The sequence below is a fragment of the Dendronephthya gigantea genome, unplaced genomic scaffold (assembly GCF_004324835.1).
Source record: "Dendronephthya gigantea isolate DGI-Jeju-01 unplaced genomic scaffold, DenGig_1.0 000113F, whole genome shotgun sequence".
Classification (NCBI taxonomy): Eukaryota; Metazoa; Cnidaria; class Anthozoa; order Malacalcyonacea; family Nephtheidae; genus Dendronephthya; species Dendronephthya gigantea.
Window position 1 is genome coordinate 117,356 of NW_021163123.1, and position 13,382 is coordinate 130,737.

At 37.8% G+C, this 13,382-nt stretch overlaps 1 protein-coding gene across 1 annotated transcript; it reads left to right on the top strand.

The window, feature by feature from the left end:
- LOC114535222 (uncharacterized protein YMR317W-like) lies at nt 1-9,384 on the top strand. Its single transcript, XM_028556603.1, has 12 exons — nt 1-389; nt 2,055-2,223; nt 3,373-3,524; nt 4,085-4,194; nt 4,572-4,630; nt 5,583-5,710; nt 5,848-6,084; nt 6,126-6,617; nt 6,866-6,975; nt 7,549-7,607; nt 8,467-8,675; nt 9,124-9,384. The coding sequence occupies exons 1-12, from the start codon at nt 347-349 to the stop codon at nt 9,318-9,320; spliced, it is 1,965 nt and encodes a 654-aa protein (XP_028412404.1). The 5' UTR covers nt 1-346; the 3' UTR covers nt 9,321-9,384.
- Nucleotides 9,385-13,382: the final 3,998 nt, after the last annotated feature.

Here is a 13,382-nt window from a genome sequence, read left to right on the forward strand (position 1 = left end):
CGAGAATTTAACACTGGGTTGAATATTTTACCCTGCGTTAGCTTTCACAGGCTTTTGCCAACCCACGGTTAACTATATCGCTCAAAGCTTAATTGCAAGAGTTTTTAATTAATAACAAAAGTTACCAGCTTTCCACCAGCTCAATGTGTGAGTGGCGTTTGTCATATTACTAGTGCCGTTGTGTGCATATAGTCGTATCGCAGTATGACTTCTCTTTGAAAGAATGTCCGTGTTTGTCCAGGCGTGAAATCGTTTTCTCCTGCATAAGATTTTGAAGCGAAGTATATGAATTATTTTGTTCAATAAAGATATATCGGGGGAGATTTTATCAAGGTTATTCTTTAACATGAAAAGATTTGTGCCTGGTTTTTTAGCTTTCGTTCTAACGAGTAAGTATGAATTTAGCGGGTTCTGAAATGGTGTTTTAATTATATAATGTATTACCTAGGCGAATACTATTTGAAGTGTAGTCGTAGTATATAGACAATGTTATTCATTTGTTAGTTTCATACTTATTTTTATATTAGTTCAGCGCTATGCGAGTATTCAAATTTTCACCGAACCGATGCCTTTAACTTCATCAGAATTTTCGCTTCATTTGAAGTTGATTTGTTTAACACATCATTGTTTTGTTTTTCAAATTGCAGAAATGTAAATATTTTGATCATGGAAAGCAACATTCAATCAGTTTTAATGAGTTGAATCATATAACATCCATGCAGTGATCTAGTGTGATTGTACTGATTTTAAAATTAATTTTAAATATAAACATTGTTTATGTGGAGCACCTCAATCGATTTCTGCTATTGAACTACATGTAGATAACTGGTTGGTCAAATGATATCGAATGATTAGAATATTTTGATCATATCACTCGTACGCTTAGATATAGGGTCCATCATAAAGTTTTTATTATTTTATCTTGTGCCAAACTTCCACATACTGACATACATAAGCCTCTCGCTCCTTAACATGTTTGGATTTCTGTCAAAATTTCTTATGATATAAAAAATTACTATTCGATCTTTTTGAAAATTTCGTCTCAAAAATCTCAAATTCACGTAAGACAAGGCCGTAGGGGGAATTTTTCTGTCCTGTTTGCGAAACTGGGAGATCGCGATGGCTGAGCGTATACAAAGCATGCAGACGATTGTGCTGTCGTTTGCTGCTTATCTATAGCAAATATATTTAAAGGCATTACACTAATATATTGTTCAATTTGCTTTTTTGCCAAAGCAGTTCTTTATATTGAAATGGCTCATCTTCCCTCTTTTCTTTGCCCCTGCAGGGGTAACGCTTTTGCCGATCCCTTTCCTTGTTGCGACGTCCATGTCATATATCTTATTATATAATATAACATTTATAGTACGCGCGTGCTGATTGGTCGAGAAGCGTGTTTCTATTTAACAATTAGACAACGAGTCCGAGTTGTCTATTCGCTCATAGACAACGAAGGCGAGTTGTCTAATTGTTTTAGTATACACCCTGTACCTAGATATATTAATTTCGAGAAAATAATCGATACACCGCAATTACACCGAAAAATAATTTAATGAATTCAATTTTATGCGGTCGGGCGAACGAATTTTTCCCAAACGTTCACCATCACGAATAGACAATGGTTGAGTAGCCAATCAGAATGTAGGATTTATAATAGACAATAGTCGGGTGTATACTAAAACTGTATAGAAACACGGGAATTTTCCCGCCGAACTTGACAAGCGAAGTAATGTAATGAGAATTTGTAATTGAATCGAATTATAATATTTGTATAAAATCTTTTTGGAGGTATATTATGAAAGAAATATAAAACACTTTTTGCTGTGTTTCTATGCAGTTAAAGGAGCACTTGTAGGAGTTTGAGAGAACTCGAAATAATGCGGAAAAACTCGCCCTATACGGGCTCTAGTAGACGAACTATCTTTTCCTTGCCCAAGTTCGTCTAGACGAATGATCCGTCTCTATCTTAAATCAGGCCAATCGGACACTCTTGCATGTGACCGATGCACAATATATACGTTAGACAACTTTTCACAAATCTATTTGATATTTAGCCACGTGTGTGCTTGGTTGTGGTGAAGAGTCAAATAGAGTGTACAATGTACGTCGAAGGAGAGATAGGCTTTCTGAGAACGTTGTCATTGGTATGGATTATTTTGGTAAACCAAAGATCGTCTGTCACTGTGACGAAGCTGGATTACAGAGGCTTACTGCGAAGACCTTGTAAGTTTTCTTTGTATGTATTTTATATGAAATATAAATGTATAGGTTTATATGTAGAACAAAAAGCTTTAGCTTTCATCGTACAGAAACCTATATACAATGTATAATACATGTTTATTGAAGCACTTGCTAAAATATGAATATAGCTAGCAGCCATTTCCGAAACTTCAGTCTTTTTACTGAAATCCCTCGTCTGAGCGAAACGAAATAAATATTAAAATACACATTAAAATATATAACGTAAAATAATGTTATTTCATTTGTCATGCATTTTAATTTGTTGGCGGCTATATATATTGATCGTAGATGTACTTTTAGGCTACGTTCACTCTGGACCGCGTACGGAAATGGATAAAAATTTGACACGTTCTACGTGTTCCAAGTCCATTTATGTTTTTTTGTACGCTGAACTATCTCCTAATGCGATGTAATCTCTTCTGGAAACTGAAAAGCCAATACTTTTATGTTATGTTTTGCATGTTATGTTGCACGATGCGATATAGAAGTAGAAAACGTACTTTTCTGAAGTTCCGTCCACACGTATTCGGCGTTTTTGCCCACTGAATATGGATAAATTTGAAAACGCTCTCCAGAGTTGATAAATTCGGAAACGAAATTCGAAATCATGCAGATTATCTTAAGAAGCACACAAAAATATAATTCGGCTTCTCTCTTTGCCGACTTCAAAACAAGTCATCTTAAAACGCATCAACCGAAGACGTCAGGCAAAACCTCGACGTTTTTGGATTAGACCTGGGCGAACAAGTGCTTAGTGGGCGAATTTTTTAAACCAAATAGTTATTCCAGAGGAGTGGAAGGAGAAGTTTAGAATGAGTCGGGCCTCGGGGTACGTAAAAGATTGCGGGCACATGTTTCGCACTAAAGAGCATGCCCAGTAAGCGATGTTAGCGTTTTCAAATAGTTTTCAAATCGTTTTCACGTTTTCGTATGGACGCCAAAAACGGTTCAGAAACGACAACGTGTGGACGCAGATTTTTTTTAAAACGGATAAATTTATCCGTATACGTGTGGACAGGGTTATATTTAGGCGTCTACTCCTAAAAAGGTCGGGAAGGTCACAAACTCTACTAACAATTACGAAGGTGCGAGATTTCCCGAGTCTTTCATATTTACATTTATCTTACCCAGCAAACGTGGCCATGTCGTAAAAGTGAAACCCGAGTCTTTAAAGAGGGGGATAGTACAAAAGAAAGAACCTGGGCGTGAAGATCAAGATTCGCAAAGGGATCTGATATATTCGCCGACCTGCTGCAAGATTGACTTGACCAATCCTAAAAAACGTACGTTTTCCTACCTTTTCTTCGCATACAACTTTTGTTTTCTTTCTTCTCCGACGGCAATTTGCAACTTCGCTCTTTTTTGGCCACGGGCCATTCCAAGGCTCTTTTTAGCCACGGGCCATTCCAGTAGTTTCTCAAGTTGGTTTCCAGAAAGAATATTTGCTGAACTCTGTTAATTAACCGTAAATTTTTAGCAAACGACATCTTTCTTTATCCTCACATATTCCTTCCAGGCATGCAAACCCAGCTTTCATAAACAATGGGGGATTTCCTTTTAGACGAATCAGCAAGTTTGTTTACATTTTCAGTAACCCAATCAAAATGCATAAATGTTTACCTCTTCCGGTAAAAAGGTACATTATTTACCATTTTACATGAAGTATTAAAAAGGTAGGCATTGTGATTGGCTTTGCCAGAAAAATGTAAACAATCATGCCGATTGGTCTAAAGCGAAATTCCTTTTTGTTACTTTCATGCCTGTTTTTTTATTTCCATCTCTTCTAGGCGGGTATTTCTTTATTAAAACATAAATAAATTTTAAGGAAATTCTTTTATTTCAGTTTACAGCTATCCATTCACAATACGGCTGCCTGATCAAACGTTCACACCCGAGTTCAACGACCCAAAAAGTCAACAGTACCAAGGGCTGAAGAATCAGTTGATCTCGGGGGTATGTTAACAAAGCGTTTGTGCTTGCCTCTATCACGAGACTCGCTCATCTGATATCCGATAATTATCTGCTATTAATAAACAATCTTCGTGCATTGGCCTAATCATTGGCCTGACAGATCATGGGAATTATAATTTATTCGCAATAACGCGTGAAATCGTGGTTTATTCAAAAATGACAGCCTGCAACGAAGCTTGGATCTTCAATGCAGCAATCAATGAACTGAACTGGGTTACTGAAAATGTAAACAAACTTGTTGATTGGTCTAAAACGAAATCCCCCTTGTTGCATTGCTTTGCATTGTTTTATATCTCTTCTTTTTATAGTTCCGCTTTTATTATGTTTACTCACGAGTATTTTTGAATCATTCATTTTAGTTAACAACACTGCTTGCCAACGAAGGATGCGTGGTGTCAATAGATCTCACTAAATTTAGGTCAGTTGAGGTTAATGCATGAATAAATGACGAACGAATAAATACATTGGAATAAATGACGACGTTACGAGGTACCTCCCACATGTCTCGCGATCTCACAAGCGTTAGCGCTTCCCATTGTAAAAATTTCAGCTGAAATTACGAAATTTCCGAAAATAGAAATCACCCATTATGACATTTCACTACATTATTTCTACTTCTAAGTGGGTGTTTGAACTCACCGAAAGTAAACTTTAATTTTCATCTCATGCAATTTTGAGAATGTGCAAAAGATTTGCGTAATGTAGAATTTATATATTTTTCTTATCCACAAATAAAAGCTTTAAAATGTGACATTATGCAACAAGGACCTTTTTGGTTTTGAAAAATTTGACTTCGCATCAAAACGTTATGCATTACTATAGTGAAACTCTTACGGTTAGCCGTTCACGCAGTACTCTGAGGTTCAAACTCTTACGTTACCATTCTGTTTCAAACTTTTTGCAGTATCGACCGCATTTCTCAAGCCGGTATTGGCTGAACGCACTCCCTGAGCATTAGAGTATCGGCATCGTTTCAGTGGGGTTTCAGCCTCTCAGTCGACTGTATAGAAGAATGTTGACTTTAGACGTAGGAAATACCAGTGAACTCAAATAAGACTGGAATGCTCACTCTCTGACTTTCCCTCATTAATGAGTGAAGCCAAGATGGCGGCGTATCATTAAGTCTTTCTTGTAGGTATAATCCAGGCCTCTGGCGCGGAAATTTCAAAGGAAAAATAAAAATTGCCGCCATTTTACCTACGAAATTTTTGCATGGAGGCATGGATCATACCTACAAGAAAGGTTTCAGTGTCCGCCATCTTGGCTTCAGACTTCCGACAGAATGAGCGTTCCAGTCTTATTTGAGTTCACTGGGAAATACTTGCTCGTGTTTAATAAAACAAGTTTTGAGGTTTGCTGTTTCTTCATAGAAAAGGCAGTGTATTGGCAGACGTCTCGCTCTCTGTTCAAGGATTGATATCTCAAAGTATTATTGACACGTTGAAATCCGCCATTGAATCTGGAAACATTGGTGGTCTCAGAGTCGAGATAGTTCCAGGTAACACGGGTGAAATAGAAAATCGTTGTTATTCTAAATTAAATTCGCAATATGATTTTTTGTCTTTCGATGCGGAAGAACATTTGAAACAGTAGACTCGTATTGACGTATTTATCAAAAACGAATTTGTTATATAGAGTTACCACCAGAAGAGGCCCCAGCAACAACCACTCCGAAACCTAATAAACAAGCATCTTCTGCTACACAAGCACCAACACAAACTACACAAGCGCAGGATGCACAAAAGACCCCATTACCTGCTGCGAAACAAGCCCCTGCTGCTACACAAGCGCCTGCTGCCACACAAGCGCCTGCTGCCACACAAGCGCCTGCTGCCACACAAGCCCCTGCTGCCACACAAGCGCCTGCTGCCACACAAGCCCTGCTGCCACACAAGCGCCTGCTGCCACACAAGCGCCTGCTGCCACACAAGCGCCTGCTGCCACACAAGCGCCTGCTGCTACACAAGCGCCTGCTGCCACACAAGCGCCTGCTGCCACACAAGCGCCTGCTGCCACACAAGCGCCTGCTGCCACACAAGCGCCTGCTGCCACACAAGCGCCTGCAGCTACACAAGCGCCTGCTGCTACACAAGCGCCTGCTGCTACACAAGCACCATCTGCGACAAAAGCACCATCTGCGACAAAAGCACCTGCTGGGGCGACATCTGCTCCGTCGACTACCATAGTAGCAACTGTTGCACCAGCTGTTGGCGCCACCACGTCCAAACCAGGCACCAAACCATCTACAACATCCGCAACATCCAACGGTACCACAGCAAACAACAATACAGCATCCAATGTTAGCACTACCCCTGCACCAGCCACTACAACCCCTGCCCCGGTTATGACACCAGAAAATCCGGTCGACTCCCGACCCACGATACCTTACACCACGAACACACCAGGTATGACAGATAGAGAGCGTATGTAGCTAAATGAATCGCGTTTCTTATACCAATGTCGAAGTGTCCTTTTAATTTATTACATCGTTTCAAATTAAGAATTGAGCATGCAAAATTTCGAAAAAAGAAAACACTAAGTTTTCGTGTTCGTTACCATACGAAAATTTTTAAACGTTTTACGTTGTCCAGTGAAAACTCACCACCCACGCAGAAGAAATGAAGACAGAAGCATTTTTTTTCTTTTTCTTCAGGTAAAGAATTCAAGGTCGCTATAATTCTGACCGAGAAGTCATTTGACGCAAACCTAAACATACCTTCAAGTTTGCAGTTCTTGGACTTGAAGAAGATGATCGAACAGTCGGTAAACATATCATTATCTATCTGCCAATTATGGCCGTTAATCATGTATCTGACAACCCCGCGTTATTACGAACCACAGTGGTCTTGAAAATAGAAAAGACCAAAAATTAGTTAACCTTTCTCAGTTTAAAGCATAGACAATGCGAGATTTGGTGTAGAAGTCGGCTAAGGGACAGATCAAGCATGTTATCCCATTTGTCGGGATGAAGTTCTATCTAGATTTCAGCTTAATTTTGATCTAAGCCAGAGCATATTACGAAAGGAATTTGTGATCTCAGAAAATGATTCTGTTCACCAGATTTAGTGCTTTAATTTTGCACGATTTTCACTATTAGATTCAGTTCAATGTTTAGACTGAAGGCTCACAAATTATTCGACTTCAAGAATGATTGGGCATGTTTAGCTGTTGCAGTTAAGGGAACCTATATTGGAACTTGTTACTATCCGAAATATAAACCTTACGATTACACAAACCTTTCTGCCGCTGAGGAATGCAACGTGAATGTTATTTTGTCTGATTTGTCATCATTTTGTTACCTTAATTCTACAGTCTCCGTTTTATTCCACTTTTTAGTTGACAGAAATTTTCCGAAGTAATCCTGAATTTATATCCGTTACTGTTTTGAGCTTCAGGTTGGTAGCAATCGTTTGACAATGTACCTTGTAGTATTTGGTCTTGCATGCCACAATATGGTTAGTATGGTTTTGCATGCCTTCATTTTTCTAAGCTATGCATTGTCCATGTGATTCTAGTAATTCGACAGTTCTAATTCCTCGTCAAATTAATATGCCTAAATTAAAAAACAGGTTCTCACACACATTGCCTTTTCAGTTTAATCCTTTGAGTATAAAATAAACGTCTATTATACCTGGCCATTATTTCCATGCAATTTGCACCATCAAATTACTACAATATGTTAGTTGTAGCTAAATTTAATTGGAAACGATTCAGTTTTTCTTATACACCTTTTTTATAGTGCACTATAGTGCTGGATCCACCACTGAAAATATTTATATAAAATTGAGGTTATACCAAATTATTATTCATTTAAAGGTGCGATACAATCCGTAATGAAAACAAACGCTTTGTTTACATTTAAATCCGCATATTTCCTAAAATATCAAGAACTTTTAGAATATTTGACTGCTTTTACCGCTTTTAGTTCGCTAAAACACTTTTCAAGTTATATATGAAGGATAGTCAAGTTTGTCGTTATCAAACAACAAACATGGGATTGGTAACTCTTTCATTCAAAAATAGTTAATTGATTCATGTGGTACAAGCAGGGGCCGGTTGTATAAAAAGGTAGTTAACTTTTAACTGTGGTTAGTGGCAGAATTGACCAATCAGAATAATGTATTCTCTAGTTAACTACGATTTAACTACTTAAAATGTAGTTAAGAGTTTTATACAAGCCGCCCCAGGGTGACAACTTTTGATGACAGTTTCAGACAGACTTTTGATCACAATATATATTTGTTTATCTCACAGACCAGCGGTGTACAAACCACCAAAGACCGAATTCCAAGCAGGATCAGCAGCACCGGCAACTCGCCGTTCCAGTGTACCTTTAATGGGAGTGGAAGTGACGCTAGATTTTAAGTTTCGGGTCTCGCGTCCAGGCCTCCTGGTCCCGCTGGAAACACAGCTGAAAGTAGGCACAATCGCCAGCCATGCAGTGTCTCCCGACATGGCGACAGGTCTGTCATGTTTTTACTTGTCATAATTCATATGCTGACTGAATTGTTTCCATTCAGTGAGCGATATTCCTGCACTCTTGACAGGACGATTTATATCACACTTTTCCTTCGGAAATAACGAGAAAGCGCACTCAACGAGACAATATTTTCCGAAACATTTTAATTGGGGTTAAAACTGATCTCATGAAACTCCTAATAAATAGCGATCCGAAATAGTGGTTGTACGACCTTCAAATCAAGGCTGTCCCGCGCATGCCGGGATTTTTTGGGACTTTTCAATAGAATATTTATACTTTTTTATGGTAAAAGGAAAGATGTTCCTTAGATTTCAACACCGAAGGATTGTTAATTAACCAGGTCAACTTTTCTTTATATCATTTTTGGACCGCAGCGAGAGGTTTTCATGTCCTACCGACTTACTGTATTTTTGTTTACCGTTTATTTTTAGTCATTATAAAAGATGAACAGCAATGTCCTTCAACATGTCGGCAACCGACTGTCTGCGCCCCATCGTGCTCAATACGATGCTGCTCGGCTCCTCAAACGCCACCCTGTCCCAGTCCTTGCTCTAGCGGATGCGCTCCTAGCTGTACCACATCGTGCTGTGCTTTGACGAAGCGAAGTATCCTCGCTCTCAAAAACTGAGTCGATATTAAACATACATTTCGTAGCCTACGTTAATTTGATATTAAAAATTTGGTTATGGTAATTTTTTAGTGAAAAGTCGTAGTTTATAGCATACGTTAATTGTCTTTCGTTTATCAAACCTCGTGTATTGATGCTATGCCATGAATTGAAAATTAGTATTCAAACTTTCGAGCGCTATTCATTGTAGTTAAATTCTAGTTGAAGCCGGGCTGTCCGGAAATTTTATGGAGGGTGACGGCGGGTGTTTTTTGACAAGTTTTCCTCTTCTTTCTTCCCACTATATATAAATTGGTTTTCGAATGTTTTGAGAGTGCAAGTCGCCTGCAAAGAAACACAGTCTCACAGTTCGGGAGACCCTGCATGGCCGCCCTGGTCTCGTGTCCATATACTTGCAGGGATGTTATCCAGCTTTTAGTAAGTCCACGGTTAAAGACTCTTCAACTTTGAGAAAAACAAATCTATTTCATGTAATGTATAATGGATTTGCAGTCGTCGTAGTCATCGTATACAAATATATTAAAATGACCAGGGCTGTCTAAAGGGAGGGGCAAAAGGGAAAACATTCTCCTGAACTCAGGGTTTACGGAGGCCCCCAAAATACTCCAGGAATTGAGGTAAACTATTGTTGGAAATATATATAGTCCTCTTTCCAGAAAATTTTGGGACAGTTCATACAATGCATGCATGCTATATATATATTTTATTAATTACTATATAAACCAGAGAGGTGCTGAAATCACCTAACGCTCGCCTGCACTGTTTGTCTAGAATAAGGCTAAACTCTGTATGAAAGGTATCTGTATGAAGCACAAATTACCGATCTTTTTATTACAAATTACAAGGCTAAAATCCGCGTTGGAAGGTAATATTAAGCACAAACTTCAGATATTAGTTGTGACCTCAGAATTACTGGCCAAAACTGGCCTCGGAATTACATTAGTTTTATTTGTGACCAATATTTCTTCCGTTTCTCGCAATCCGCGCACGTGATATCAACAGGTAAGTTAACGGACCAGGCAAAAGTCCCTGCTTTAAGCCGGGCGCACACACAACGATTTTACGGTAGTTGGTCCATTCAGGTTGAGACATATAGGCAGCCCTTGCCCAGACATGTTTTCCTTCTCGCGGCGCTCGCGCCTCGCGCGTGTACGCGAGTCTACTTGGTCTAATATAATATTATGACCAAGTATAGATCGCCAGTCGCCACATTTTGATAAAAACATCCATCCAGACAATCTAGACAGGAATCGGCCAACTAAAATCGTCGTGTGTGCGCCTAGCTTTATGAAATAAACTAGGTTACCTGCAAGGTAGAGATTGCTGCGAGCATTTTAGGGTCCAAGTGAATTGTTATATGAAATGTTAGTAAACTAAATCCGTTTTAACTAATAGCAATAGCAGGTTTAAAAAACGCAAAGTGAACCTCTATTGAGCGTTAACTCAATAACTCGCTGGGGCTGTACATGAATTAATAACACCTATTAGTGAGAACACTGTCAATGACGTCAATATTTAGGTCAATATATTCTATATCATGCTGTCTTGCGAGTTGCAGCTCGTTTAATCAAAGTCTTTAGAAGCAGCTAGTTTTAAAAATATTTTAACATACGAATCACAACAGGAGTATTAACACTAATAGTAATATTAGGTAGAATTTTGCGCGCGTGGCGACATTTTCCCCGCAACAAAGCGAAAATACAGGCCCAGTAGCACATGTTTAACAAAATAGAACATTTTTTGGTAACATGGATATTTGTTTTTTAAATATGCTATTTGTCTTTGTTGTGTCCATGTAAATGTTTGGCTTCATGTGAAGAGTAGCAAAACATCACTTGATACTTTGAACTTTGAACGCGCTCGAGAAGACGTGTAATCAGAAACCACGTGAAGATCCGGTAAAATGACTAGTATAAAATAACAAAAACATTTAGCTCATTGTAAAATAGGAATAAAAACATATGCCTATGCTTACAATAACCTAATTTTAAATAAGTCAAACATTTCACGAATCTGAGTGATTCAGTCAGGCAATTTAGACGATCAATTCAATTGCATATTTTATCTGCGACTGTGTCATGTTATTAAACACGACTCGCAAGCGTCAAGCCGCATACTTAAAACATCATTTGATGCAAAATATGGAAATCAGCAAAAGAATACAAATGTCAATGGATAAAAAAGACTTTAAAGCATTTGTATGTAAGACTTGATTTGCTTCACAGCACTGACAGCTCAACTGCTAAAGTAAAGCGAATTAGCAAATTGGATAGTACATCTTAATATTCTAGAATGATTTATATAGTTCGTATATATACAGCATGAATCTAGCTGTGATCGATTGTATGCTTTTAGCGTTTCATAAATATACCAGTTAGAATTGTAAACAACTGTAAACGTAACATATGAACGAAAGATGAAAATATCTTACCTTGAATAGTCAAAATAGAACAGACGCTTTGAAATTTAACAAAAATTTGAAGATCCTGTATATGAGCGAGTTTAAAATGTGTGTTCTACGCATAAAAAACGCGCACGACCACAATTCCTTGCGCTAAATAAAATTTAGTTCAGAACCCCCTCTCTGCACAAATTAGACTGCTGCTACGCTCGCTCGCTTCAGGCTCGCTCGCTCCGCAGCAACAAGATTGGATTTTTATATCTACACAAAAAAGGATTATGCATCAAACAACGAAAAGGTATGTACATAAATCTTATAGGTGCTTTAATAATATATTTGCTTGTGTATCTACATAAATAATATGCAAATATATGTCACATGCGTTGCCATTTCCTTTGCATTCCGAGCCTATCGGCTTTCTACTTATAAATACTTATGTGCTAAAGCTTGTAATTGCGAATTATCTGACAATATTCTTTAAACTTTAACGTTGGACTATGTTTTATATATTTTCACTCCCTGAATGATTTCTATATTTAATAAGCGATTGAATTTTGATACGGCATGTCACAACACAATCGTTAAATATGATTCAGCTACAACTTTGAACTAAAAAAAACAGGGCTACACAATAGCCCTGAAAATCGTAATGAGCGTGATAACTCTGGATAACTCTAACATTGACCTTATCATGATGCTAATAAGTTTAACATTTGCCTTATCATTTGATAATTTTGAGCAAAGCTCTCTTTATTTATATTGTATAAATGTGTACCAAATGGCACTGAATAGTCACAATGCATATCGATGACTTATATTTATGATGATTCCTGTGATATGTAAAGCCATAATATTTAAAAAATATAGCATCTTAACATTGACCTTATCATTATGCTAATTAGCTTAACATTCACCTTATCATTTGATAATTTTGAACAAAATTCCCATTATTTTTGTGTAAATATGTGCTAATTGTCACCATATAGTCACAAGACATATCAATGAGCTATATTTATGATGAATCTTCTGATGCAAAGCCAAAATATTTAAAAAATATAACATCTTAACATTGACCTTATCATTATGCTAATTAGCTTAACATTCACCTTATCATTTGATAATTTTGAGTAAAACTCTCTTTATTATTGTATATATGTGTACCAAATGGCAATAAATAGTCACAATGCATATTGATGACTTATATTGATAATGATTCCTCTGATGTAAAGCCAAAGTATAGAAAAAATATAGCATTTTAACATTGACCTTATCATTATATTTTGTTGTATAATGTTCACTCCCCCCTGGTAAATGGTTCTTTTGCAACAAATAGACTCCTTAAGTAGATAAGTTGAAAATAATGGGAAAATAAAAGTGGCATCTTAACATTCTACTTATCATGTAGTGTGGACGCGGACGAGGACGGGGACGGGGACGCGGACGCCAAGACTATAGCAATAGCTCTCTTGCACTAAAGTGCAGGCGAGCTAAAAATATCATCCCCAAAACTAAGGAAATCGCATCTGCTTTTGTCAAGATTTCTTGAACATTTTCTTACGGAAGTATTCTCCAACTGACCCCCTATAAGGGTGTTTTATCCGCCAAAAATACATTCCAAACATCCCAGACAGTCGCGATCGATGCATTATCGCAAACAGTGG